Source organism: Cyprinodon tularosa, unplaced genomic scaffold, assembly GCF_016077235.1.
Source record: "Cyprinodon tularosa strain WSP-4 unplaced genomic scaffold, ASM1607723v1 ctg825, whole genome shotgun sequence".
NCBI classification, from domain to species: Eukaryota; Metazoa; Chordata; class Actinopteri; order Cyprinodontiformes; family Cyprinodontidae; genus Cyprinodon; species Cyprinodon tularosa.
This window is the reverse complement of record NW_024039591.1, coordinates 232,494-260,479: the sequence shown is the minus strand read 5'-3', so window position 1 is coordinate 260,479 and position 27,986 is coordinate 232,494. Positions and strand designations below refer to the sequence as shown.

Below are 27,986 nucleotides of genomic sequence, written 5' to 3'. Positions count from 1 at the left end.
AGAGTCTGGTCCGCATTGCCGGCAGTAAGTCGGGCTCGTTTCTGGTGAGAGTTGGACTCCGCCAGGGCTGCCCTTTGTCACCGATTCTGTTCATTACCTTCATGGACAGAATTTCTAGACGCAGCCAAGGTGTTGAGGGGATCCGTTTTGGTGGCCTTAGGATTGCGTCTCTGCTTTTCGCAGATGATGTGGTCCTGTTGGCTTCATCAGGTCGTGATCTGCAGCTCTCGCTGGATCGGTTCGCAGCCGAGTGTGAAGCGGCCGGGATGGGGATCAGTTCCTCCAAATCCGAGGCCATGGTCTTGAGCCGGAAAAGAGTAGAGTGCCTTCTCCGGGTAAGGGGGGGTGTCCTGCCCCAAGTGGAGGAGTTTAAGTATCTTGGGATCTTGTTCACGAATGAGGGAAGAAGGGAGCGGGAGATCGACAGGCGGATTGGTGCAGCATCTGCCGTGAAGCGGGCGCTGTACTGGTCCGTCGTGGTGAAGAGAGAGCTGAGTCAAAAAGCGAAGCTCTCGATTTACCGGTCAATCTACGTTCCTATCCTCATCTATGGTCATGAACTCTGGGTCATGACCGAAAGAACGAGATCGCGGATACAAGCGGCCGAAATGGGTTTCCTCCGTAGGGTGGCTGGGCTCTCCCTTAGAGATAGGGTGAGAAGCTCGGTCATCCGGGAGGGACTCGGAGTAGAGCCGCTGCTCCTCCATGTCGAGAGGAGCCAGTTGAGGTGGCTTGGGCATCTGTTTAGGATGCCTCCTGGACGCCTCCCTGGTGAGGTGTTCCGGGCACGTCCCACCGGGGGGAGGCCCCGGGGAAGACCCAGGACACGCTGGAGAGACTATGTTTCTCGGCTGGCCTGGGAACGCCTTGGGATTCCTCCTGAAGAGCTGGAAGAAGTGGCTGGGGAGAGGGAAGTCTGGGCCTCCCTTCTTAAGCTGCTGCCCCCGCGACCCGACCCCGGATAAGCGGAGGAAGATGGATGGATGGATGGACAAGGCAGTTTTTGTGACAAACAAGTGAGGATTATGACTGCACCAGCAGGTCACATGAATCTAAATGATGCAGAAGTCTGTCACAGAAGAGAAAAAACAGTTTTGTTAAAATTTATTTCAAACCTTTAAAATAAAACATAAAATCTATTTTTATAAAACCGGAGGATTCAATTGCACCTCCTCCCCCTCCATACTGGAGAAGAAGGTGCTTCTTTATTTATACAAACTGATGCAGGACGTCTGCTGTTATTTTTGCTGCTTCGGTTAATATTACACCCACTGCCTCTCTTACTACAGGTGTCATTAACACCACTACTTGGCTTCGTTGCTCACTCAAGGACCTGTTTCAGCCAAGACATGCAAAGGGCCTGGCAGGCAAGCGGGAGTTTGTAATAATTAAACTTGGAGTTATTTATTTACATTCTCTGCGGAGCGGTTTTGCTTTCCACATCCTCTTCCACGTTTGGGAGAAATTAGGGTCTTTTACTTTTTTTTTTTTCGTTTTCTTTTTTTAACACAAACGACCAAGCATTTAAATGTTAGCATGGAGTCTGACAGGTGAAAAATGGTTCCTTTCATTTGTTCCCCCAAAGCTCTGGGCGGTCCTCGTAAATCAGGCACAAGTTTGCAGTTCATTCTATACAACAGCCACATAAAGACCAGTCTCTCTCGCTTGTTTCCACATTCTCACACTGGCCAGGAGCCAATACAAAGTTTTCCTTATAGAGTGTTTCTTTAAAACTTCCTGAGATCTCTAACAAAGACTCGAGAAAATCCCAGAGAGAAACCAGAGGAAACTCCCGCGTTTGAAGAAAGAAAGAGCGACAGAGTGGAAGATGAGGCGATAAGGTGTGAATTAGTTGCAATTTATGATCCAATCCGCATGATAGGAGCTCCTATTCTGATGTTAAAAATAGAGCAACAGCTCTGTGGGATCAGATAAGGGTATTTTTCCTTCTTTTTTGTTATAAATTTAAACAAAACTAAATTGGAGCTAAAACACTTATGGTTCAAAACACTTTTCAATTCTTTTTGGCAAATTGAGTCATTTAAAGGTAATAATGTTTACTCTTTATATACATACTGGCAGCTGCATTTTTATCAATGTTTATTTCCAATTAATTCCTTAATTAAATTTTAACATATGTCCTAAAAACATTTTTTTTCCACCTTGCTTCGAGCATGAACAATTATATATTTTACAAACTACATGGCTAAACTTCTGACAGCTGTCAGAAGTTTAGCCTTGGGTGTAGCAATTATATGTAACTGATCTTGTGGAAGAACATTTTGTCTCCAAACTCAAGCTGCAATATGTTTAAAAGCAAGACAAATTATGTATCTTACCAAGCACAATGGCTAACTGTTTAAACAGGCTATACATATAAAAAATATATATCTTTTGTGATGATTTCTTTTAGTTATTCTATTTGTTTGTTTGTTTTTCATCAAATGTACTTTGAGAAAATTACCGTAATTTTTGGTGATGAGCTATGGGGTGACAAAACTAAAAACCTGTAAGGCCATAATGGGCTTTGATTAAATTAAAAAGCATAAAAAGTTGCAAAACTAAAAGCCTCTATCTAGATTATAGCGTTGGCGGCATCATGTTGTGGAGGCATTTCGCTGCAGGAGGGACTGCTGCATTTAACAAACTAGATGGCATCACCAGGAAAGCACATTGCTTATAAAACATTGAAGAGACAACTCAAAACATCAGCCAGAAAGTTTAATCTTGGGCACAGACAGGTCTATAAGGTATCTGTCGAATTTAGCCGGAGAGTAACTTAAGGATTTTAGTGCCTTAGAAAGTGTGTTCAAAAAATATAAAAGGGATGTTTGACTAAGATGGCTCACAAATCTGACTCAGTTACAGTAATTAGGTCAGGGAAATGTGCCAATATTTTTGTAGTAGCATACTCTAAACTTTTTTTTAGCAAAGAGAGTTGAAAAGGTATTTCTACCAAACACACATAAAAATGTATCTAAACATATTTGTTTGAAGACCCAAGTCTTGATGTTTAGCTTCAGTTAAATCCGGAGTTTAAAAGTGGCTTGTTTTTTTATCATTTTGTCTCATTGTGCAACCCAGAAACACCCACAGTGCACATTTTACAAGTCCATGCTATTCACAAAGCAGGAAATTGGTCCTCCTCCTCTATTGACATCCTGGAGGGGCACTAACTTTACCACCCTTGCAATTGCCACTCCACATTCTTTTCTGGCAAAAAGGACAACTCTAATAACCAGGGACTCACCGGCAGAGAGTAGGTGTTGTTCCTTGAGTAACTTGTTGGGTTTTAATCCAGAGAAATGTGAGTTTAAAAGATTAAAAGGAAATAATCAACACAGAGACCGGGTTTTGTGACGTCAGCGTCTGCAGAGCGGAGAGAAGGTGCTGGTTTTCTGAGCCAGCAGCTTCCTTCATGGCAAAGCCTTTTATTAAGAGTTTACAACATCATAAGGCGGGCCTAAAACAGAAGACCCAGTAATGATTATCTGGGAGGATGCAGGAAATAAGATAGTGTGAATTGACCAACTGGCTGGATGGAAATCACACAACCGTGTGATTCTGCCTCATGACCTACAGGAGGTCATAAAAGTTTATGACCCTTCTGGTTGAATCACAGGATAGTTATCACTCTAACATAACTTTTTACTCAGGGTGTAACAGACTGGGAAACATTGTTAAATGAACAATGGCTAATGATGCTAATGTTGCATCCCCCTAAATTTAAATACACACATTAAATTCCCATGCATGATTTTTTATAAAAAAAAAAGGTTTAAAAAATGGGTCCAAATGAGCTCAATATTTAGAGTAAATTTCAATACAGTAACATTGTCAATGACCAGTGACAATGTTAATGGTCTCCCATTTAAATCACTCACTATTGAGTTTCTGGGGGCATTATCTATTTTTCTAAAAAAATTGCAAGGGTTCCCAAAGCACAGTTATTTTGTTTATAAACATGTAAGCATACTTTAACTGTTAATGTATTTGCAGAGTAGCTTGTTGTTGTTCTACACTAATGCCATCATACTAAACCCATATTTCATATGTCTTATTTATAATTCGGACTGTGTTTCAGTTAACACTGAGATCACAAAACATAAAATAACTAGATTTACAGGCTGAATTTAAGGCTCACTTGAGAAGAAACTTTTTTTTTTTTTGATTTTCTGATGTTGTAAATCTAACCCACGATCATTACATCACAGTATTGTAAAGGTTTAAAACTTTAAGTTTAAGGAGGAAACAATTTCTGTTATATTAGCAAACAAAATTTTCACAGTCTACGATACAGTTGTGCTTATACCATTGAAAAGAAAAAGTGGCCTTGAGGGAATGTGAGACTGCGACTGACCTAATCAAAGATGGCAGACCAACAACAGGTGGTGGAGGTTGAGTTCTGTTGGAACTTTGATAATGATTGTTTAACAAAGGCTATAATTTGGACCCCGCCCTGAAACGTGGATCTGGAATTGTTTTTAAAATGCTTGTGTGTATCAGCTCTGGTATTTTGTAAAGACTCCTTTAAAGGCTCCTTTATATGGGCAAAATCTGGACAAAATGTGTTTTCTTCTGGCCTATTGATCGATTTATAAGGCAGTTATGAACTGGACAGTAGATTCATAGTAAATCAGAGAAAATGCAGATGGGAATGGATAGGAAACAAGGCCACAGGAAGGAAACTGAGATTGATCAGAGGACATGGAGGTTGGGGAAAAAAGAAAGAGGACAAGCTGTCTGCTGCTGATGGGATCCTCCTCTGTCTCCTCTGATTTGCTGTCTGGTTGCCTGGAAACTGCCTAAAATAACCTGGTGTGAGACAGAAATAGAACAAAGATATACAGCCAGAATGGTCATTGTTTTTTTTTTTTATCATTGGCATACTTTTTAGGGACCTAGTCTGGTGCTGTATTTTTCTCTGTGCATCCTCATATTTAAGTTAACTTGTTTTATTTGATTGCATTTTCTGCAACATATTATAGATCTACAGTGCATATTGTTAGCATGTGTTTAACTGTGCCAGTGAGTGTGCATCGTGACATGGCCGTATGCACAGCACACCAGGCACACAGGCATGAAGCCATTACTTGTTTCAGCCGGTTGCTAGGCTTATCATCAGTGAAGTGACATCACATTGTTTAGTCAGCACCGCGACACTGCTGGAGACAGTTGCTAAGCAGTTCTTGCACCTTAGCAACCACACCCTTGTCCCCATAAGTGAGGTCTAGCTGCATAGGGCGAGATTGGCAGACTAAAGGTTTTTAATGACATATCTGTAATAAAAATTACCATAGTTATAGAATCAAAACTATATAACATAGCTTGTGTATTGAGGTGTTTTCTTTGCAGCTTAGTTAAACAAGTGCTACAAGGTTGATGCCTCTTTTTCTGGAGGTTTAAAAGCAACGGTTTCCACCCAAAACCCTTGTTGAAAATGTACAGCAACAATAAAATTCAACAAGCTCTCAGACTATATATTTGTAAAGAGGAAAAATAAATGTTTGAAAAAATTAAGATCTTAAAAGATCTAGAAAAATAATCTTGTTGAAGTTTTTTTTAATCAGTGTAATGAATACTACTGGATTTTATGCAAAATACCTTTCAGTAATGTGTGATTGTAAAATGGAAGGAGAAGGCTCAAAGTTTTTTTCTTCAAATATGGGGTACAGAGATATCCGAAATTAACCAAAGTTGAAAAAATATATTTATTATAGGGCTGCAACTAACGATTATTTTAAAAATCGATGAATCGGACGATTATTTTTTCGATTAATCGATGAATCGGACAAAAAATATTTTTTATATTAACCTCTTTATTCCAAAATAAACATTTTAGACAGAACAAACAAGCACACAAGTATAGGTTGCTCATTAACTGTACTGGTGCAATATGAAAAATAAATGTTTGTGTTAAAACTACGCAAACTTACATGAGAAATGTAGCTGTACATCCACAAAATATAGGGTACTTTGTTTCATAAAGCGCAAAAAAAGACATTTTTGTTTTTAAAGCCCCTAAGGGGTTCAAACAAAAGGCCCCCCCCCCATTTCAACAAATGAGTTTTTTTAGACTAGAAGAGTTCTGCCTTTTAAGACAGGAAAGTATAGCAGTTAAAGTTGCTACTTGAGAAAATACTGAACCATAGAGATAAAAATAGCCCTGTGATTCAAATTATAAATTGTATTTGGAATAAAAATGAGAGAACTAGGGGTGCTAAAAAACACATCCTCCAAAGACTCCAATTTACATGGGAATGTGGCATATAATTAATTGACATATTACTGATCTTGCTGGATTTTATTCTGCTTTACTTCCATAAATTGCAGGATCTTTACTTTATCTTCGCCAGAAGATTTAAACTTTAAAAGCCTTGCCCTGATAATTTGCAAGTTAATTTATTTATAAAGTAAATGTAAACGCTGCTTAAGCTAATTCAAATGAAATTAAAAGTAAAATAAGTAGCCAACCTTATCACTGTCTGTAACCTACTAACACGGTAAGGAAAGCATCAGATGAGCTACCTGAGAAACTAACGTAACGTTTCCCCACTTTAAAACCAAACAAACATGGTGGTTCCGTGCCATGTTAATTTCTTTTGAAAAAAGTTGCCATGTTATCACTTTTTTCACTTTACAAAGCGCAGGCTATTTTAATTATTGTGATCAATTTGCGCCGTCAATCCCGGTGCATGCGCGCTTCCTTTTTCAGTCTGGACGCTGAGGCTCTGACTGCAGCGCTGAGAGGGACTCCTGCGGGAGCGGGGGGAGGCGCCCCACGGCAGAGTAGGAACGATACATGCTTTCACATAAGAGTCTCCAAAAGCCGCCAGTGAAACTGAAAAAAGTCGCCAGATTTGTCGCTAGTCGCTTTTTTGAAAAATAGTCGCTGGAGGGGTCTGAAAAGTCGCTGAGTTGGCAACACTGCACCTGCGGCGCTGACTCGCTCTGCCATATTTTTTTTCTTCCTCTTTCAGTCAAGAGGCAGTGATGACGGCGCGGCGGATGACGCAATAATCGCGCGACACAACTAATCGATGATGAAATTCGTTGCCAACGCTTTTAAAAGTCGATTTTTATCGATTTTATCGATTCGTTGTTGCAGCCCTAATTTATTAGATGCCGTATTTTTCATTAAGTTAATCCATCCTTTTTTTTTACTAAGAGGATGATTTAAAATAATCAACAATGTCAGCATTAGTACTGCTTGCTGTACCTCATTGGTAAAATTAGCTAATGTTTTTCTCTGATCTCTTTTCATTTAGTCTCCGCCTGAGGGAGAGATGTACATAATGAACTGTCACTGTATGTAAAACTGTTATAAAAACCACTAGAGGAGCCAAACTACTCCTGGACTAAAAACACTCTTAATGCCGCAAACATAAAATTGCATGATGGCACTTCATTAAAGTTTTGACTGTTTAAGTTAAGCTGCAGCAGGTGCTGTTAGGTTTTTTTTGGCTCTTTCACATATCCTCTTGGGTCTAATAAAATCCTTGTTCACACTTTTGCTCTGCAGTCAGTTACATTGCCCAAGGCTGACGTGAAAAAATAGAACAGGTTTGGTTGGATCCACAGTATTTCGGGGAAAAGGCTCCCTTTGCACTAAAATCAGTTTGTTAAAGAAAACAAGTTTTACATTCATTGAGAAGAAGGCTTTGCTGCCTGTGTTGCTAAATGTGGAGATACTTAGTTTCTACTATTAGTTAGGTGACTGTGGGGTTTTTAGCAAAGTCCTAATGGGAGGCTTTATAGCAAACAGTACAAACAGGTTTGGCTGAAAAATGAAAACTCACAGCCCGTTTATGAGTATTTGCTACTACCAAGAAAATCCAATCCCATGAATCTACATCATTGCAAAGACTAACTATAAAGCACAGCTTCATTTTTTTCAAACTAACCTCCAACTGGATTATTTTGCAAGTTATGGAGAGTTGGCAGTGGCATATAGCCTTGCGGGTCCTAACTTAGTCTTCTTCATCATCATGCCAGAACATGTCCCTCCTTTCCCCCTCAATTATTAAGTTTTTTTTCTGTTTATTTTCAAACTTTTGAAAAAACATTTAAAACCTAAATGATTATTATTTCTGCACTATTGTCTTTGTTTTGTCATTACATTATTAAGAGATCTGACCCACATGCAGAAAACCACTCAGGGAAACCAGAGAAAATGTTTAACAGGTGTATTGAGGAGTTCAAAAGGGTTGGATTCAGGGGAACTCAGAGAGCTGGTGAACCGGAACTTGAAGTGAGAAGGGAAGTTCACAGAGATTAGTTCAGGGTCCGTGGGAACTTTGAACCACGTCTTGCAAAAAAAACAGAGATAAACGGGACTCACGATTGCAGATAAAGGTTTCTTCCCAGAATCCAGTCAGTGTGGGTCTTTCCAGAGATAGAGGGGCTCGTTAGAGGCCAGACAGGTCTTGGTTTGGTTGGTTCCTGAGGAGCAATGGAGCGGACTGCCACATAGATTTCCTCAAGAACTTGAACGGGAGGTGTAGAGATTGATCCCCTGCTAAGTGTGAAGCTCAACCATCCTTCCAGGGGGAGAAGGCCAAACATCCAGTTTGCAGGATGACTTCCTGCCGAAAGGCAAACGACAAAAATCACGTTAGACTCAGAGAAACAAAGACTCAGTTAGACTCAGCTAAACTCAGCTTAGCTAGAGTACCCAAAACTGGCAAACACTCTGGCGTCGAAGTAGTGGCAGTCAGCAGGTTAAGAGTCCTCAGTAATGAGCCAACCAGCCACAGGTGTGTGGGAGGACCAACGAGAACAGGGCGCCACCTGGTGGTGGAGGGCGAAAACACAAAAACACAACCCACACAGACTGGATTCCTAACATGTTTCTTTTTATTTGGCTATTTGGCTGATTTTTTAAAATCTACTGTATATCCAGTTAATAACGGCTGAGTCTCAAAGTTCCTTACTGATTATCTAAGGCTGACATAGATTTCTGAATGCTTATGGTTTCAAAAGTGCCAAAACATAAAACATCACAGGTTACACCTTGTATGTATCACTAGTGTTCACTGGAAATTGCATCTGAAAACCCTTCCAAGCAAACTAGTTTATCCACAATAGAAAGTGATCTTGTCAAAACATATTCTTTTTTTTTTTATTGAATTGTTTTTAAAATCAAGCTTAGTGAGTTGTTACTCAGTGACCTGCTAAGGACTCTGAAATTAGACTCCTTTCAAAACATTGTGTCCAAGTATTTGGCATTAGTCCAGTCCAAAAGTAGATTGAGCTGTCAGTTTTTCGTCAAGCTAATTACACGTTTTAAGAACCTTATCTAATTATATTTCATATATATGCTCTTGTTACAGGTCTAATAAAATACCTCCTTTCTGCTTGAAGCAATTCAGATTAATCAAATCATTGCCATGTACAACTAATAGAGATATTGCTATAATAGAAAGAAAATTATGGTTGTTTTTAGCAGTGAAATAGTTACACTGAAAAAAAGGAATTTTTGGTCCTGTAAATACCTTGGTTTTTATGTAAAATTTACTGCAAATTGCAATGTAAGTGCCTTTACTTCAAAATTTAATTAATCTTATAAAATAGTGTTTAAAAAACTGTTTAAATATGTTCCCAACTCAACAGATGCAAGTAATGGATATATATGGATATTAAGAGTAAACGTGATGTTTGTTTTCTTGCCTGACCATATTTAGGTCAGAAATAGAAAACATTTTTTCCTTGTTGGCTGCACGCCGGTACAGTTTGTAGCACTGCTGCCTTGCAGCAAGAAGGTTCTGGATTCGTTCCCTAATCCAGGGTCTTTCTCCATGGAGTTTGGATGTACTCCCCAAGCATACTCGGGTTCTCTCCATGTACTCCAGTTTCCTCCCACAGTTCATAAACATAACCTCTAGGTTATTTGGCTTCTCTAGATTCTCCTTGTGTGTGTACAATCTACTAGCAAAACAAAAGTACATCTTTTGCTGATCAGAAAAATTTGGTAGTGCAATTTACTTGCGTTTGTTTGATAAATCAACTCTTCTGAGTACTAAGATACACTTAGATTTTATTGAGAAATTTACAAAGAATTTCAATGTGGACAGGCTACCTATCTTTTTCTAAGTGAATGTTACTCCACATTTCTTTCAGTCTATCAAACCTTCCTGGTCAGATTTTTTTAATATATTTTTTTGGTTCTCTGATGTAGGATTTATTCAAGGGGGATGAATGTGGCCTTGTCTTTGCAAGTAACACAATGACTTTTCAGTCTAAATGTTACAGATATAGCGCCCCTCGTGGCTAAAAGTTACACAATGCCGCTCTAACTTCTCTTCTAATCCTCCTGGTTCATTGGTTCTGTGTTTTTTGTCTGTATTCTTTGTCTTCTAAAACCCCCTGAGTTTCAAATAACCATAAAGAAGAGGCTTTATTGTCATTTTACATCATATAATTAAAAGTTGTTTTACCGAATCTGCTTTCAGCAGTGTAAACATCAATAATCTATCCTCCCTTTATTCTTTTTTTTTCTGCCTGATTGTTATTTCCTTCTCTCACTTTTAACTTTTTGTCTCACACCTCTACTTTTTTTCCTTTTTTCTTTTTGTTTTTATCAACATGTCCATTAGATCTGAGATAATGATTAATAGTATTTAACTTACATATACTTACATCTTGGTGCATTAAAATCAAATCTCTAATGCTCCACTTGTGAAATTAAATATATTACTCTTGTCCTTGGGATTAAAATAATTAATAATTAATAATTAATAATAATAATAACTATTAAGTACTACCCAGATAGGACACAAGAAAAAAATAACAGTCTGTGTTCACATTAGTGAGAAAGAATTCAGTAGCTGTCAGCGTTGGATTGGGAAGTAGAAGTGTTTTTGAGCATGTATGTGTGTTTTTACAGGGTCTTTTCACAGCTATAGTGGGGAAAGGCTGTTTTAAGTCTGCATGACTCACGCTAGAGGGAAGGCGTGTGAAAAGAGTGTCCTGGGTGGGCTGGATCATCCTAGACCTGTGAGGCTTATCAGATAAGATGGCTTGAATAGATCTCCCCTAGGCATGGGAGTGGGGAGCCAAAGAGCGATTAAGCTGGTTCCTCTCAGCTGGCATACCACACTGTATTTCCATAGGTCAATATACTCTCTATTGTGGACAGTAAAAAGCTTTTCATCACAGGTGGGAGAAGTTTGTCTCTCCCTATTGTCTTAGAGGTAATATATACCACTGGGCCTTTACGATAATGTGGGTGGTGTTCAAAGTTCAACCCAAGCCCACCAAGTATGTCATTAAAGCAACTAGAAGTTGGCATCCTGGTAGTGGTCAGGAGTCGAAGGTGACTTCTTTTCTCTTCTTAGTGTAAAGCTGTATTGCACCAGGCTCCCAGACCTTGAACCCCCTCTTTTAATCATATGGAGTTAACTAGCAATGGCCTTTTTTAATTGAACATAACACTTTTGAGATAACATAACTTCCAGTGTATTCTCATTATTAGTTCATATGAAATCGTGCGAAAAGTTATGCACCGTAATTTCGTACGTTTTAGTTTTTCGCCGCATTTCGTTGTATTTTTACGTCTTGCCTCGAGACAAGATATCCTTGCGCATGCGCATCTTACGCACCATTAAATAACATAGAATTTAATGTACAATTAACCCTAACCCTAAGATACAAAACAGCAAGCAACCTAGTTAGAGACCTGAAGAAGTGATTATTGCACTGTTTTTCCCAGTTTTACGTCCGTCCGCGGATCTGCTTTTTTCGTCTGTCTGGCTGTGCATGCGCACTGATCTGTATTTTCGAGGAAAAACGTCTAAAACGTACGAAATACTGTGCATAACTTTTCGTACAATTTCATACCAACTGATAATGAGAATATGTTGCAGATGTAACTTCAGACTTTTTGAGGATAACCGCTACGGTCATACAAACATTCACTTGGTGAATATGTGCAGAAAGAGAGACTGTTTCTCTCAGACTTAGTCCAGTGAGAAGACTTTAAAGGATCTGTTAAATGAGTTAAAGCAGCTGAAAGGTCAATTCTGGCTTGTTTGTGCGCAACACGACAGCACTTCATTATTTCCCAACATAAAGCATAAACTCTGGCAGTCATCTCCTTCTGACATTGCAGCATTTTATGGCTGATGGAGACTGTTTAATAGGTTTACAAAACGTAAGGATTCCAAAGATTTTCTGGGACTGAAAAGTTTGGGAACTAATTGCAGTTTCAGCTCCTCTCACTGTCATTTGCTGGGCCTTGTCTGCCATATTGTTACTGAAGTACAGTATCAAACTTATATACATCAACTCACTCTCAAGCCCTGCCCTGTAGATAATTGTGATGATGATGCTGAGTTTGATGTATTTCTTTGGGTTTTCATGGAAAATATATGCTTTTCAATCTAAATACACATGGATTTTTAGTCTATAAATGTATAATTCATTTTTTTCATACTGTTTTATTCTTTGTCCAGTCATGAAATATTTGAGACTCGTTTTGACTGCTTTGGAGAGAGTTCGGATGTTAAAGTTTTGTTTTAATGAAGGCTCTATGATGTCCTAAATGTTTGGAGTTTTAAATATATAAAGTCACTTCTTGGTGTTTGATGTGGGCTCTTTTTCTGTGTGCCCAGGGCCAAGACGGAGCGGATCAGGACAGACCGGAGGAGCGGCTGCCAGCGAGCCCCCAAAATAAGAGAAGAGTCGGCCGCCCTAGCAGGAAATGCAAGCAGCTGCTTCCTGTGAGTACTGTAAAAATAGTCAGCTTATTCACCTCTGAACCAAAGCAGACTGACTGATCAGTTATTTATTTCTAAGCTTTTTTTATAGAATATACAAAAATATAAAACAAACATGATTGGTTTCTTGCTGTACAAAAAAAGGCTAATTACTTTACTCATAAATAAAAAACTGAATGCAAGGCTTTTAGCTAGGAAAGTTTCATAGGGTGTACACCTTGGTGTATCACATCTTTAGGCTTTGCACGGCTTAGGGGGGTCCAGGGGTACCCTCCCCTGGAGAATTTTGAAATGTAGACTTTTTGAAATGCTATTTCCTGCATATTGAAGTGGAATGCAGCTAACTTTTGTTTTGTTTTGTTGCAACACTAATTTTGTCCTGACTATGGGAAGTATGTGTGCTTGACTAGTGGTGGAAATTTCATAAGGAAGACATGAGATAATTTTTAGGTAAAATATTATATGTTTTATAGGTTAATTCAAGCAATCAGAAAGTGTAATAATTCTTTCCCACCACACAAGCTTTCAGCATCAAAAAAGTGCCTTCTGCTTCAGTTTTGATATTTGTACACATTACGGTCGGATGTGCCTCAAGAGCGTCTTTGATGCTCCTGAAGCGCGTCCAATAAAGTGTGTACAGATGCATCTTGTGCTTGTGTTGCTCCTGTATTCAATGGCAGAGAGTGGCTTTGCTATATTTGCTGTGATAAGTGGGTAAAAAGTTGTTTTAAAATATTTTTATGCAAGAAACTCCAACTTAAAACATTGTCTGTGCAGTCAGTTCATCAAGATTACAATCCTGCCTCAAAATATTTACCCCATTTATACTACCCTTGAAAAACTGTGCCAATACCGGTCCGAGCTCAGTAACTGAGATAACTTATCGTGTGTAAATGGAAAGCAAACTGAACTGAACTGAGGTAGACACAACCGGACCGCGCTAACTGCAGACCAGTTCCAGAGGTGGGCTCTGCTCGGTTTTCCCTGGCTCGGTTCTCTGATAACAAGAGCGCATGAGCAGAACGCGTCATCTCCGTCTGGCTGCACATCCCGATTCACACTCCATTCCAGTAGTTGGCGGTAATACTCCTCCGGAAGTTGCTTGCCAACCAACACAAAACAGAAGAAGAACAACTATAACTATAAATTTACTTTAAAGTAAATAAATCAAAGGTTGCCGTCTTCGCCTGACCCTCCGCAAACACCAAAGTACTGCTATAATAATCAAGCAAAACTTTCTGAAAGTAAGGGGCGCCGCCATTTTGATTTTCTTGATTCCCTCCTTCTTCGTCTTCTTCTTCTTGTGTTTTATGGTGGTTGGCAAACAACTTTTGGTCCATTACTGCCACCAACTGCTTGATTTCCTCCAGCAATACTGGCAGTAATACCACAGATTGTCACTAGGAGGCGAGGAGTCGAGGAACTGAGATAGTGTGATGTGTAAATGGTCGTCAGAACCAAGCTTGGACTGGTTAACTGATCCGAGCTCGGACCGGTCTCGGCATGGATCGGTTTTTCAAGGGTAGTGTAAATGGGGTAATAATTTCGCTGCCAGAGCTGCGCAGACTCCCATACACTGGAAGCATGCCCTGAGTGGTTGCCTCTTGGGGTTTTTCCCCTGCTATTCATGACGACTAAAAGTAGATGTTAGCGTTTTTCAGGTATATAGTACAAATGGAAAGCAACAGAATAATAAAAGCTAACATATTTTGCCAGCGTGTTTTGACAATTTAAGTTAATTTAGGCGTTAATAGGAGGTTTTAGGGGAATGATCATTACGCTCTGCATCAGGAGCGCTGTCTGTCTCCCTGCCACCTTGTAGATAAGCTTCTCTGGTTGATGTGGCGCGTTGAGCAGCAAAAGTAAAATTTTTCGAACTCCAGCATCTGCTGCTTGTGAAATTTTGAACATTTGTGTTTTCGGGGGGAAATTAGGGCGTACCAAAGCTGCACATTCCAAAATTCCAAATTGTCACTTTTTTAGTAAAGTGCTTACAGTCTACCTCTGTATGCATTGCTAGCTAAAGGTCTCCTGCATGCAAAAGAATTAGCCTTCAATAATTGTGTTTGACAGATACAATCTCATCTTCACCAAGGATTATGTGGGTTGCCTTCTTTTTTGCTTTGCCTCTTTAGATTTTTTTTTTGCTCTTCTATAATGAGCAAAAAATCTACTAAGAGCAGGGGTTTCCCCTGTGCATTGGCTGGTTGCAGTTGCATGCATGTGTAAAGCCTTTCTGCTCATGTAACAATGACCCCAGGGCCTTCTCATTATCAGTCATCAGCAAGGCTTCAACACTCACATTTTCCACTTATCTACTTTTAAGTCACAGTGAAACTGGAGTTAAAAGCATCTGGTGTAGTTGTCATGTGATAGATTTCAAGTTAAATATGGGGCTTCAGGATAATGGACTGTGTAAACGTTTGCATGGATTTTTAAACTCTCATGATGTTGGAGCCCGATTAGGCCAAGGAGTAAAAAACAACAGGTTTTAGTAATATTTTGTCAGATTTCAAACACAAATCTCCCAATAAGCATCTGTTTGAAATACTTAAACATTTAAAGGATGTCTGAATTGCTGCCTTAACTTCATTAATCATTTTTCGTTTTAGTTAAGAAAATATCTTTATAGGTAAAGGGTAACTAAATTCAGTTAGAGTGTAACTTCCCCACTGTTTTCCTTTTTAACTGTTCACCGAACATTTAGTTGTTTTATAGCTGTTCCTTTGAACAGATTTGATGATGTGTTTATTTTGGTGGTACTCAGCTTTCTTTTGCAAAAAAGCTCTGATTAAATTTCTTGTGATTTTTTTCAGCAGGCTTAAAAGAACAACATTGACAGGAATTTTTTTTGCGAGAGGGACATAAGTTAGTCCGAATGGAAAAAAAAATCTAAAACTTATTGTTAATTTTTATTTTTTTATTTAAGTGTTTTCTGTTCAATGACGGCACTCAGGTCTCATACTGCCTGGGCTGTAGATTTAAGAAATTGCTTAACAGATCCTGTCTGAAACCATGAAGTTGACTAAAATATCTTCAAAATATTTCTAAACCTTTTGGCTGTGAGTGAACAACAGGGATAGCCATGATTCAGGGGGTTATGGAAGAAGCTACAATTTAGATATTATATGTCTTCTGTGTTTATTGAGATTTGTTTAAAAAGCAGATATACTTTAGTGTAAAAAACTATCTTCCCTGCACTGCAGGTGGATTTCCTAGCCATGCTCAACCAGCTGCTCTCCTGTCCAGCCTTTTATCTCTAAGCACACGTCAGTCAGTTCCTGCTCTGACATCTGTTCTACTTCACCTTATTTAGGACAGCTCCTCCTTCCCAATAAGCTGTCTATTATGTTCCGTATACCATTGAAAGTCAACCTTATGTTGATCAAACAGTGAAAAAAGACCTGCATCTTTGCACATGTAGTCAAAAGAAGGGCTTTGCAGAAACTCGACAGGCTTATTTCAACACCCATGTTACCATAATTAATCAACCAAATTTTCAGGCACCACTATTACAACTTGTGAAGTCACCACCAGAGCTCCTTTCCTACCCTGGATAGAGTTTTTATTGTTGACACTGCAAAAGGTGAAGGGATAGTAGCTGAGGTATTCAGATCGGGAGCTTATGGAGAGTAAAGACTAATGCCCCAAATTAGGGGTGTAAATCACACGCATCATGGCGATTCGATTCAGTATCGATTTCCTTACCCAACGATTTGATTATTTTTGATACTCAAGAATACACCACAATATGATTCGATTCGATTAATAAGTTCTTTTATTTATTTATTTTTTTTAACCTTACAGGCTAGACAATGTTTCAAATTTGAAATAAAGCAATGAAGGCTGTAATATCGTTATGCATTTTATTTGAGAAACAACAGCAAATAACAGAAGTAGAAAAGTTTTACTCCACCTATTCCTATTTAAACCTCATTCCCTGAAAAATAATAATACCCCTGCGTTATAGATTCTGAAGGCCTTGCATCAAAAATATTGCACAAAATAAGTGCAATGAGTGCAATGCAATTCCTTGTCTCCAGACGTCCCCGCCCCCTCCGCAGACATTTCGCTGCACCCCTCCTAAATTGTAACTGACCGCACACAGTACCGCAGACAGGACGCCAGCTTGTTTTGTTTTTATGACCCGAATTGCGGAAAACAATTCGCGAAGTTTGGTCCGCTAGAAGAGCGAGGTGCGTGAGAACGCTGGGAGCCTTTTCCACCTGGATCTCCGCTCTTTTTGGACCTCATGTCCCTCCGTCTTCGGACTAAACTCGCCCCCACTTCCTCACCGCCTCGGCCGTATCTAGACCCACAGCGTTTAGCACAGACCAGACTTCAATATTGAGCATAAATAAACAAATGTCTGTGTCAAGCTTACTGCAACACACTGCTTTAAGAGTATAACCAGGAAGCGAGGTAGGAGGGAAAAATAGGTTTAGCGCCACCGCAGCACTGGAGGGAGAATTGCGCTCAGGAGCAAATGGATAAAAATAGACCACAGAAAAAAAAATAACATGAATCGATACTCTTGCGGACGTATCGATGCATCGGATCGTCAGCTGTTGGATCGATGTATTGATACAAAACGATTATTATTTACACCCCTACCCCAAATGTTAGGAACAACATATACCTCACTGGGTCCTCAGGGGATGGCTTCTCTATCAGCTGCTCAGTCAGCTCCAAATTCCAAGGTTTTTCTTTGACTGCCTCTTAGTTCCATTAGTCCCGATCCAGCACTAAAATGGTGGTATCGGTATCGGCGAGTACCGACAAATAGTGCACCGATACCATTTTGAGAGACAAACAATGTCACTATTGTCACCCATTCCAGGTAGGCAATAAAAAGTTTTGCTGGATTCACTTTGTACTAGTCTTTTTCCTGGTTCCCAAAGGTAGGCAACAGCCTTACAAAGCAGTAATGGCAATTATTTTACATCCAAATAATATGCTGTTCTTTATATAAACACACACACATCAATTTCAAACAGATGGTATCCGTATGGTATCGACAATACTGACCAACCAGGTATCGGGGCCAAACAATGGCATCGGAACAACACTAATTTCCATACAGTATTATTAATCTTCTCAAATATATTTCATGGTATCCTGGCTGGAGTTCCTCTCATGCTTAGTTTCTGACAGAAAGCCATGTAGCTGTAATATTTATTTATCCTTTATTTAACCAGGTAATACCCATTGAGATTAAAAATCTCTTTTGCAAGGGAGACCTGGCCAAGATAGGCATCAAAATTACATCACATCATTACATACGTATAAAAGACACACACATAAAAGCCAAATATGTACTTACAATAAAATTTCAATTAAAACATTGACATGTGAGGGAGTCTAACTCAAAACATCGAATTCTCAACTTAAAAGTATTCAAAGGAACCAATTTACTAAGTTTCATGTTATTTTGCAGCAAATTCCATGTAAAGGGAGCAGAGTAAGCAAAGGCCTTTTTACCCAGCTCAGTACTGACACGTGGGACAGAAAACAAGACAACAGCCTGAGAACGGAGAGAGTAATGACCAGTACTTTTTTTCATAAGAAGTGAACATAAATAAGATGGAAGCGCACCAAGAATAGCCTTATATATAAATATATACCAATGACAAAGCCTCCGTGTAGCCAAGGCAGACCACCCTACACGAGAATACAGCTCACAGTGATGGGTGCGAGCTTTACAATTAGTAATAAATCTCAATGATGCGTGATAGGCTGCGTCTATCATCTGCAGGCATTGAGCAGATGAATGCATATATAATATATCACCATAGTCCAGCACAGTTAAAAAAGTGGATGCCACCAACCGTTTTTTTACATTAAAAGAAAAGCACAGCTTATTTCGAAAGTAAAAACCCAATTTTAGTCTCAACTTTCTCACTAGACAGTGAACATGAGGCTTAAATGATAGGTTGTCATCAATGACAATACCAAGATACTTATAAGTTGAAACTATCTGTATTTCACGACCATCAAGAGTAACCACTGAAGGAACATTCAGTGACCTGTTCCGAAGGTCTGTGAAAAGCATACATTTAGTTTTTTCTGCATTGAGCACAAGTTTCAACTGTAGCAAAGTATTTTGGACCACATTAAAAGCATTCTGTAAGTGTGCAAGGGCTTGTTTAAGAGAAGGTGCACAGCAGTAAATAACTGTATCATCTGCATAAAAATGAAAATTTGCATCAGACACATGCCGATTAAGATCATTTATATAAATAGTAAATAAAAGAGGGCCTAATACAGAGCCTTGTGGAACCCCTTTAAAGATTGGTAAAATACCAGATTGAACACCATCATGCTTAATGCACTGAGTTCTGTCACTAAGATAGTTTGAAAACCAAGAGACAGTTTTCTTTGAAAACCCTGATTTAAGAAGCCTAATCTTTAGAACATCATGATCAACCGTGTCAAACGCTTTTGACAAATCAATAAAAAGTGATGCACAGTGCTGCTTCTTGTCACGAGCAACAGAGATATCATTTATCACCTTCATTGCAGCTGTGATGGTACTATGTTTTTTTCTAAAACCTGACTGAACTGGGGATAAAATGTCCTGGGCGTGCAAGAAGTCTTTCATCAGATCACTCACCAGGGATTTAAGCATTTTGGCCAAAACAGACAAATTAGAAATTGGTCTATAATTATTTAAATTTGACGGGTCACCCCCTTTCAGTAATGGACAAACAAATGCAGATTTCCAGATTTTAGGAATAGTGTTGCTCTTTAAAGTAAGGTTAAAAAGGTACGTTAGAGGCTGTGCTACACAATCAGCAGCTATTTTTAAGAAATAGGGTTCTATAAGATCAGGTCCTGGGGGTTTTTCAGGAACCAGTCCTTTTAGGGCTTTTTGAACGTCAGCCACTGAAAATGGAACGAGATTAAAAACACCCGTAGTGACTGGCACATCTCCACAGGGTGTCACAGCATAAGGACAAACAGTGTCAAACAAAGAACCTGACTGAATAAAATGCTCATTAAAATGATTCAGTATCTCTAGCTTGTCATAAACTACTACAGACTCTTTCATAATAGAAGAAGGAACATTGATACTATCTTTGTTAGAAGAAAGTAATTTTATAGCCTTCCAGAATTTTCTGGGGTCATTTAAGTTATTAGTAGAGACTGACAGATAAAAATCAGATTTTGCTTTCTTAATAGAAGAAGAACATTTGTTTCTTAGCCGTCTAAAAGCAAGCCAATCAGACGAAGAGCCCGTTTTTCTTGCTTTGGCCCAAGCTAAATTGCGGTCATGAAGAATATCTCCAAGCTCAGAGGAAAACCAGGGATTATCCCGCCCCTTAACTCTAAATCTCTTTAGTGGGGCGTGTTTATTTATTACTTGCAGAAAACTATCCCGGAAAAAGATCCAGGCTGACTCCACATCGGGAATCAGCTCCATTCTACTCCAATCACAATTAAACAAATCATGGCAAAAGCCCTGTTCATTAAAATTTTTAAGATTTCTCTTACATATTACACGAGGTTTACCTTTAGGCAACTTAGTATTCCTTACAGCAGTGATAACGCAGTGGTCACTTAGGTCATTGCAAAAAACACCAACAGCAGAAAATTTGTGCGGGACATTAGTCAAAATTAAATCAATTAATGTGGATTTCTCATGGCACTTAAGATTTAAACGAGTGGGAGAGTTGATTAATTGTGTAAAATTGACAGAATCACAAAATGACTTAAATTCATCTGAGCAAGGTTTTAGCCAGTCCCAGTTTAGGTCACCTGCTAAAATAATTTCAGAGTAGTCCAATCTGGATAAGAGTTGAATAAGAGTCTGCAATGCAGTACTGAGGGCAGAAGGAGGCCTATAACACCCAACAACAGTAACATAAAGGCCCTTGGCCAACTCCACCCTCACTGCCAAAAATTCCAGCTGCTTACCAACTGATTCTGAATGGACTAACTTCATATTAAATTTAGATTTAGCATAAATAGCAACCCCACCACCCTTCCTTAATCTGTCAGTACGAAACACATTATAACCATCTATTCCGATGTCCGAATCAGTAATTGATTTTGTCAGCCAGGTTTCAGACAGCACAACAATATCTGCATCTGTTAAATTCACCCAAATTCTAAGCAGATCCATTTTGGGTAACAAACTGCGAACATTTAGGTGAATTACACTCAAACCAGACATGGATTTCACATCAGATGGCAATGAAATACACTGCAACTCAGGACCTGGATTTGGCTGCACGTTGCCAGACAAAAGCAGCAATAAGAATATTAACCATCTCTGTTTACCATCAGTATACAACAGATCTGTAGAGTTTTTAAAATGAAAGTCCCAGAAATGTCTGTCATCAAATGCAAAATAGTCATTTAAAATCAAGAGATTTTGAAGCTGATGAATATCTCTGGGTAGAAACCAGGCTAAATTTAAGTCCTTTGCCAACTCTTTCGGCATTTGAGGGGAATGCACAAAGGCTGAACAGTTGAATCCATAGGCTACATCCAAAGAGCCATAAATGTTGTAAGATGTACTCACCGAGTGTAAATCACTTGATCTTAGATTTTGCACAAACAATGAGCAAAGCAACATTAAAAGAAAAGCCATGTTAGCAGAGGATGTTTGCAAAACCCGAATGAGCTGACAGGGCCTCAGGATCCACGCAGAGCCTGGAGTTGTTAGCTGGGCTGCCAGGGTCCGGAGAAGCCAGCAGAACCCCAAGATCCAAGTGAAATCTGGAAGGGCCAGCAAGGCCACAGGATCCAAACAGCACCCAGAGACAGTAACTGGCCTGCTAGGGCCTGAAGCCTAGAGATGGTAGCAGGGTTAGAGCTGAGCCAGAGAAGGAGGTTGGTAGCTAGGCTGTTTGGGCCTGGAGCCTAGAGATGGTAGCAGTATATAAACTAAATATATATATAAAATATATAATATAAACTGGCACACTGAGGGAAGGTTACAGCTACTTCCCTTTCCCCGCCTCAGGTTTTAACAGCCATCATTTTAGGCATGCTGGCAAAAGTCTTATCTTTAGACGGGTTGTTGAAGTACAGATGATGGAGATTTAATGTGCTAAGCCGAGATGGTTTATTTGGTGTTTTAAACTGCTTTTACCCAATATGATCTTGTCTTTGAAGCTTGGCATAGGTTGGCTATTAGCTAGCAACCTCCAAGTCACTTCTTGTCTGCTAACATTAACTTCCAAAAGAAGTGTTTCAAAGTATTGATGTAATGTCTAATGTGGATTTATCTACATACTCAATATGTAGACCATTTCTTCTCATCCATTCATTCTTTGTGTTGCTCACATTATGGCTTTGTGGTGATCAAAATGTTCAGCAGAAGCTGCAAGTCAGTGTAGTAGATCGAACAGTCCCAGGCAGGGGGAAGACACACCATTGAGAAAGAGAATCTGTGAGTTTTTTTTTCAGAAATATGTGTGCAGAAAGATGGTTTGATTATGCTTTGATGTCGGAACTCTTAGAAATGCTGCATGAGTAATGTGAGTCATGTCAAACGGACATGTAGCATGCACGGGACTGAGGTTGAAACAAACTCCACGTCTCTATCAGTAGTTCTTCATTGGCATTCTCTATAATAACACAATCAATCATAGCGGTACACAAAGGACACTAGCATTTGAACAAGCTGAATTATGTATACAAGTTTTAGAGTGGAGCCTTTCTTTCTCCCTCTCTGACTGGAGAGGGAGTTGTGCGTGAGTTATAACAAATGGCTGCATTTGACATATAAACCTCGTGAAAAGATTTCTGTATGCAATCAGGTGTTTAGGAGAACTTACATCGCCGTAAAGGAACATTGACCTATCATTGCAGGATTGTTGTAATTCAGTCACATTAGAGGTTTTTTAGTCTTTTCTTTTAGGAATCAGGTTGGGACTATGGCTAGGCCACTCAAAGTCTTGCTTCAGTGATTACCTTTCAGCCATTTAGTTTTGTTGCTGCAGAACCTAAGGTCATTTTAGCTGAAGGTTACTAACAGATCTTTTTTTTCAGGAGAACATGGTTCATCTATCACAGTAAGTCTTCCAGACAGCCCCAGACCACCACCACCTTATTGTACTGGTGGTATGATATGTTTCATCTGAAATGCTTTGCTGCTTTTGCCGTATATGTATAACAGGGTTCCCGCGGGTCCTTAAAAAGCCTTAAAAGGCATTGAATTCTTCAAAATAAAACTAAGGCCTTAATTGGTATTAAAATATCTTAAATCAGTCTTTCGTAGGTCTTAATTTTTAAAATATCATAAATAGGATAATTTTTTTTCCGATTTATTTTTGTAATCTAAATAAAACTTTAAAATTGACAATTTTTTTTTATTTAAAAAAAATAACGGCTCGCCATTATTGGTTCTGCCCCGATAGCGAAACCAATAAAAGCGTTGTTGCGGTCGGGACATTTGGGAGATGCGCCATTAACTTTTTGTCTGGGAAATATGAGCAAGTGTAAATGTAACGAAAACTGGTTATCCAGCCAAGAGTTTTCTCCATGGCTAAAACCAGGGAACATACATGAAGCACAGTGGATTTTGTGCAAAAAGTCATTCAAGCTCGGAACGATGGGAATTGAGGCAGTGGAGTCGCACATGCGAAGCACGAAGAACAAAGCATCAAATTCGAGTTACCGAGAAACAGCCGGTATTTCTCAGTTTTGTTCCACCCTTGTCTCTGCAATGCCTCCACTTATCACCAAATCAAACATACTAAGAAAACCATACAAAGAAAAATAGCTGCAAAAAAGACTTAGCACTGGTTATGTTGTGGCAGACTTGGGCAATGTGGAGACATCATCTCCATATCATGTTTTTGTTCTACCCAGCCACTGAAGCAGGTGAGTCCAATCTTCACCGTGAATTAACCTGTGCAGATTGGACTCACCTGGTTAATTGGCTGGGTAGATTAAATACATGACATGGAGATGACTTGTTGACTCCACATTGCCCATGTCTGTGTTGTGGCTTTAAAACTGATTTGTTATGTTCCCTGCTAAAACAAGGTTTGTGAATTCAGTTAAATAATTTTTAAAATATATATATGTGTGTGTGTGTTTTTAACTTTCTTCCTGTATGAGAAGCTTTTCAAAATTTTAAACAGTGCAGTGGTTTATGTTATAATAAACCTTTGGGTTAAGTTGTCGCAAGCAGGTTTTTCTTGTGAATTTGGTCTTAAATTTTTATTTCAAGTGGCATTAAAAAGTCTTAAAAAGCCTTGAATTTAACTTGCCTTATACAGTAGGAACCCTGTATAAGGACATCAACCTTCTGAAAAGCTTAACTTTTGTATCATCACTTCACAGAACATTTTTTGCAAAAGTCCTGGGGTTCATTAAGATGTGCCTGCAAATTCAAGAAAAGCTTTAACATTCCTCTTACTCAGCAGTGGTTTTCTTTCACTTCCCTTAACGGATTACGCAAAACCATGCTGAGTCAATATTTAATCATCCAGATTGCACCTTTCTTCATACAGATACAATTTACTCCCAGTTTTATTGAGAAGCTTCTTTAATGTATCTATTTACAGCTTTTATGGAAAAAATGTTAAACATTAAGAAGATTTGACCAATAATTGTTGGATCAGCTGTCAAAGAAACCCTCTTCATTATTGATATGACTGAACGACGGTAGGTATGAGAGTTGATTTTAAAACAATCTGCGATTTATTGATATTCTGATGCACTAAAGCAGAGAGTTTTTGAAAAGCTGCACATCAAAAAAGTACTTGGACTTTTGTAATACGATATCCTTTCTGTTAAACCTTATTTTTCTGTGGTCTTCTCCTTCCTATTACTCTGAGTCGTAGCCTTTTGAACAATTTGTACAAAATTCAAAATACATTTGATAAAAGTTTTAACGTATAAGACACCACCTCAGTCTTCCTTCTTAAGCAGTTGTCAGTAATTTTTTATCCATTACAATCCAATAATACCACCCATTTAGACACCTTCTTAGATGATAATAGAAAAGTAAATGCTACATCTATGCAGATTTGATTTCATGCTGTAAGTCTATGAACATGATACGACTGCTAGTTTCAAAATGCTATTTGTAAACCTGAGTGAAGTTGGCCCCCCACCTTTCTTCAAATCAGACAAAATGAAACGTTTGTGCAACAAACATTTTCATTTGTGCTGCTACCATTTTAAAGATATAAAGAGATGTTTCTAGAGGTATTCAAAGGTCAACCAGCCCCCCGGACCTTCTTCAAATGAGGCAAAATGGGTGTGAATTAACTCAGCTCCGTGCAGCAAAAATTTTCGTTTGTACCGCTATCATTTTTTTTCTTCAGTTTAAAATAATATAATCATAGGTTAGCAACTTATAATTTCTATGAAATTCAGAGTTTCAGAATGAACAAATGTTCACTGACCTTTGATGACTTCTACAAACAATTATTAATATAATTAAAATGATAGCAGTACAAAAAATGTATATATTATTTATTTTGAATTTTATTATATTTATTTTAAATATTTTATATTTAAAATTAATTTAAAAATTTTATATTGTTGTGCGGCAAAGATTTTCATTTGTACTGCTATCAATTTAATGATATTATCAAAGGTCAGTTAACATCTGTTTTTGCTGCACAAACGTAGGACAAACGTTTGACATCAATTTTGTCAAATTTGAAGAAGGTGGGGGGGGCTGGTTGACCTTTACATTTTCATTAATATCTTCAAAGCCAAAGCAGCACAAACAACAATTTTTGCTGCACAAACCAGCACAAACGGAGCTGAGTTAATTGACACCCATTTCGTCTGATTTGAAGAAGGTTTGGGGGTTGGTTGACCTTTGATGACCTCTAGAAATATTTCTTTATATCTTTAAAATGACAGCTGCACAAATGAAAATTTTTGTTTTCACAAACCAGCACAAACGTTTGACACGAATTTTGTCTGATTTGAAGAAGGTGGGGGGGCCAACTTCACTCAGGTTATTTTAACTGTATTTATTTCTGTTTATATTGATTTATTGACTTTATACTGTAGATCTCACAGTGGGGAAATTTACTGGAGAAATTGTATTCAATCTGTATTTCTATTTTTTTTATGTCTGTATTTTTTATCATTTATTTATTTGACTTGGTGTATTTTTGCATACTTTTAAAAGCTGCTACATAATCCATTAGAACAGAAACATATTTTCTCGCTCCCGTAGAGAAAGACGCCCTTTTATTCTCTCTCCCCTGTCAATGGGCAGAACTTTTTTTTCTCCCAGATTGTTTGACTACTCTACTGGGATTAGTCAGGATTTAGACAGGCATGTTTAGGTTGGAAGATGCCTGGTATCGCTGTTTGAATTTAACTCTGTAGTCACTAGGGGTGTGCAAAATAATCGTGATGATGATGCATCGTGATTCTAATTTTCGCGATTTACTGCATCGATTCTTGATGCCAAGAATCGATTATTAATTTAAAAAAATGAATAAATAAAATTGCATGAATGGTTGGCGAACATCAGCCAAAAACAAGTGTAATACAACTTCCAGTCCAGTAGATGTCGCTGCAAATGTGTTGACGCACGCTGCCTTGTGTCACAAGCATTTCCGGCTGCGGGATACTGTGCCGAGTCATTTAAAAACAAAACATGGAGGATAAAATATTGCAATGCATTGCAATAATTCAAGTATCGTGATGCATCGTGATAGAATCGCATCGTGGCCTGTGAATCGTGATTCGAATCGAATCGTGACTTCTTTGGCAATACCCACCCCTAGTAGTCACTCAGTTTAGCTCTGGGCTAAAGTGCAGCCACTTCTGCTAATTTGAATTATAATAGGAAATGATCTCATAGATGACGTTTGTGATATAGTTAGTCAGGAGCTCCTGCATAATTTCCTGAAATGTGAAACTATAAACACCCTTAAAATGAAACCATTTTGTTGTAAATGTAATATAAACATGTTTATCAGCCTTGACCCTTAGTGAAAAAGTGGAAGTGAATGTTCTCTTCTTTATGAGATGTTTGCTTCTTACAGATTAAAGAAACTGGTTAAAAGCTAAGGCAACAAAATCTAAATAGTAGATGCTTACTTGGATGCTTAGTGCAATCTATTCTAGCTGCTTAAGAACTATATGTTTAGCATTTGGCTGCTATTATTCATATTCTTGTGTTGGGCATTAAACCAGTGGCTGTATCTGGAAAATGATGCCAGAAAACAATACATAAAACCTGATGTGAAATACAACACTGCTTGTTGTTTAAAGTATAATGGAATTATATTTACTAAGTGGAAGATGGCAAACAACACAAAACTATCTTGTTTTAAAAAATCCTGTTTTAAAGTGTTTGATGGGAGTAAGTAAGAAAAAAATAAAGTAATTGTATACCTTTAGCCTTTAAAGAATTTCCTTTATTCATCAAAACCAGAAACATTGAGACAATACTTTTGTCTGGACGATAAATAATCCAACAAACTTCCCCAGTGGTTTTATTATTTCAGGATGTATGGATATAGCCATCTTTAATATACCGTGCAGTCCATGATTTATTTAAAATAGCTGAACAGGATGATGTTCATTATAAATGCAACAATCTTCCTCCGAGTTGTATACCTTAGTTAGGTTTTTTAAAGAGATTTGTCAGTGCTAATTTATAATTAGCGTAATTAATACAAAAACTACCCTTTTAATTAATCAATGCAAACCATTTTAATAGACATTTTTATGTAGGTTGGTTTTTATTGCTTAAAAAAGCAGCTGAGAGTTAGCTTTCCATTGTAGCCTTTATTTCTTTTGGAGTTTTATAGTTAAGCTCATAATGAAGCAAAGAGGGAAACTTCAGACTGAATTTATTACTTGAAAAATGAAAGGAGTAAATTACAGACTTACGTAATTATGGAAAAACAAATAGTTCAATGCTTTTTACATCAAATTGCATTATCCTTAAGTAAATTAATCAGTAGTGCACCCCCCTTAAAGAATAACCTTTAGTGTTTTAAGTGGGAAAAAAATTGCATTTTCAAATAAATTAACTTGTAATGTCCTTTTTCATGATTTATGGGTTTTAAACTGTAACAAGGTTGGAGTGAGGTTTGAATACACATCATACTAACCAGTTTGTGTGAGGTTCTTTTTTTTTTCCATATTCATCTTTAATTTTACACCAAATCTAGTGTTTGATAGGGAGCTTTTTTTCCAATGTTTTCTGACTAAGGCACAAGTTGAATTAAAATTCAAGTTTGATTTTTCAGTGTCTCTCTGTGTTTAGTGGTAAGAAAAAGTAGCAACTCATCCAACCTTCTGCTTTCATACTTTCCGATTGCA

At 38.3% G+C, this 27,986-nt stretch overlaps 1 protein-coding gene across 11 annotated transcripts in view; it reads left to right on the top strand.

Annotated features, from left to right (window-relative positions):
• Nucleotides 1-27,986, top strand: part of LOC119774693 (DNA (cytosine-5)-methyltransferase 3A-like) — a 92,313-nt gene that overhangs the window by 14,554 nt on the left and 49,773 nt on the right. For 10 of the 11 annotated variants that reach the window (XM_038272343.1, XM_038272349.1, XM_038272341.1 and 7 more), the window contains exon 3: nucleotides 12,612-12,719. In XM_038272343.1, the coding sequence (XP_038128271.1) occupies nucleotides 12,612-12,719 (108 nt within the window). Of the gene's footprint in view, nucleotides 1-1,716; nucleotides 1,842-12,611; nucleotides 12,720-27,986 lie in introns of those variants that run through there. The other variant, XM_038272351.1, reaches the window with a different exon arrangement.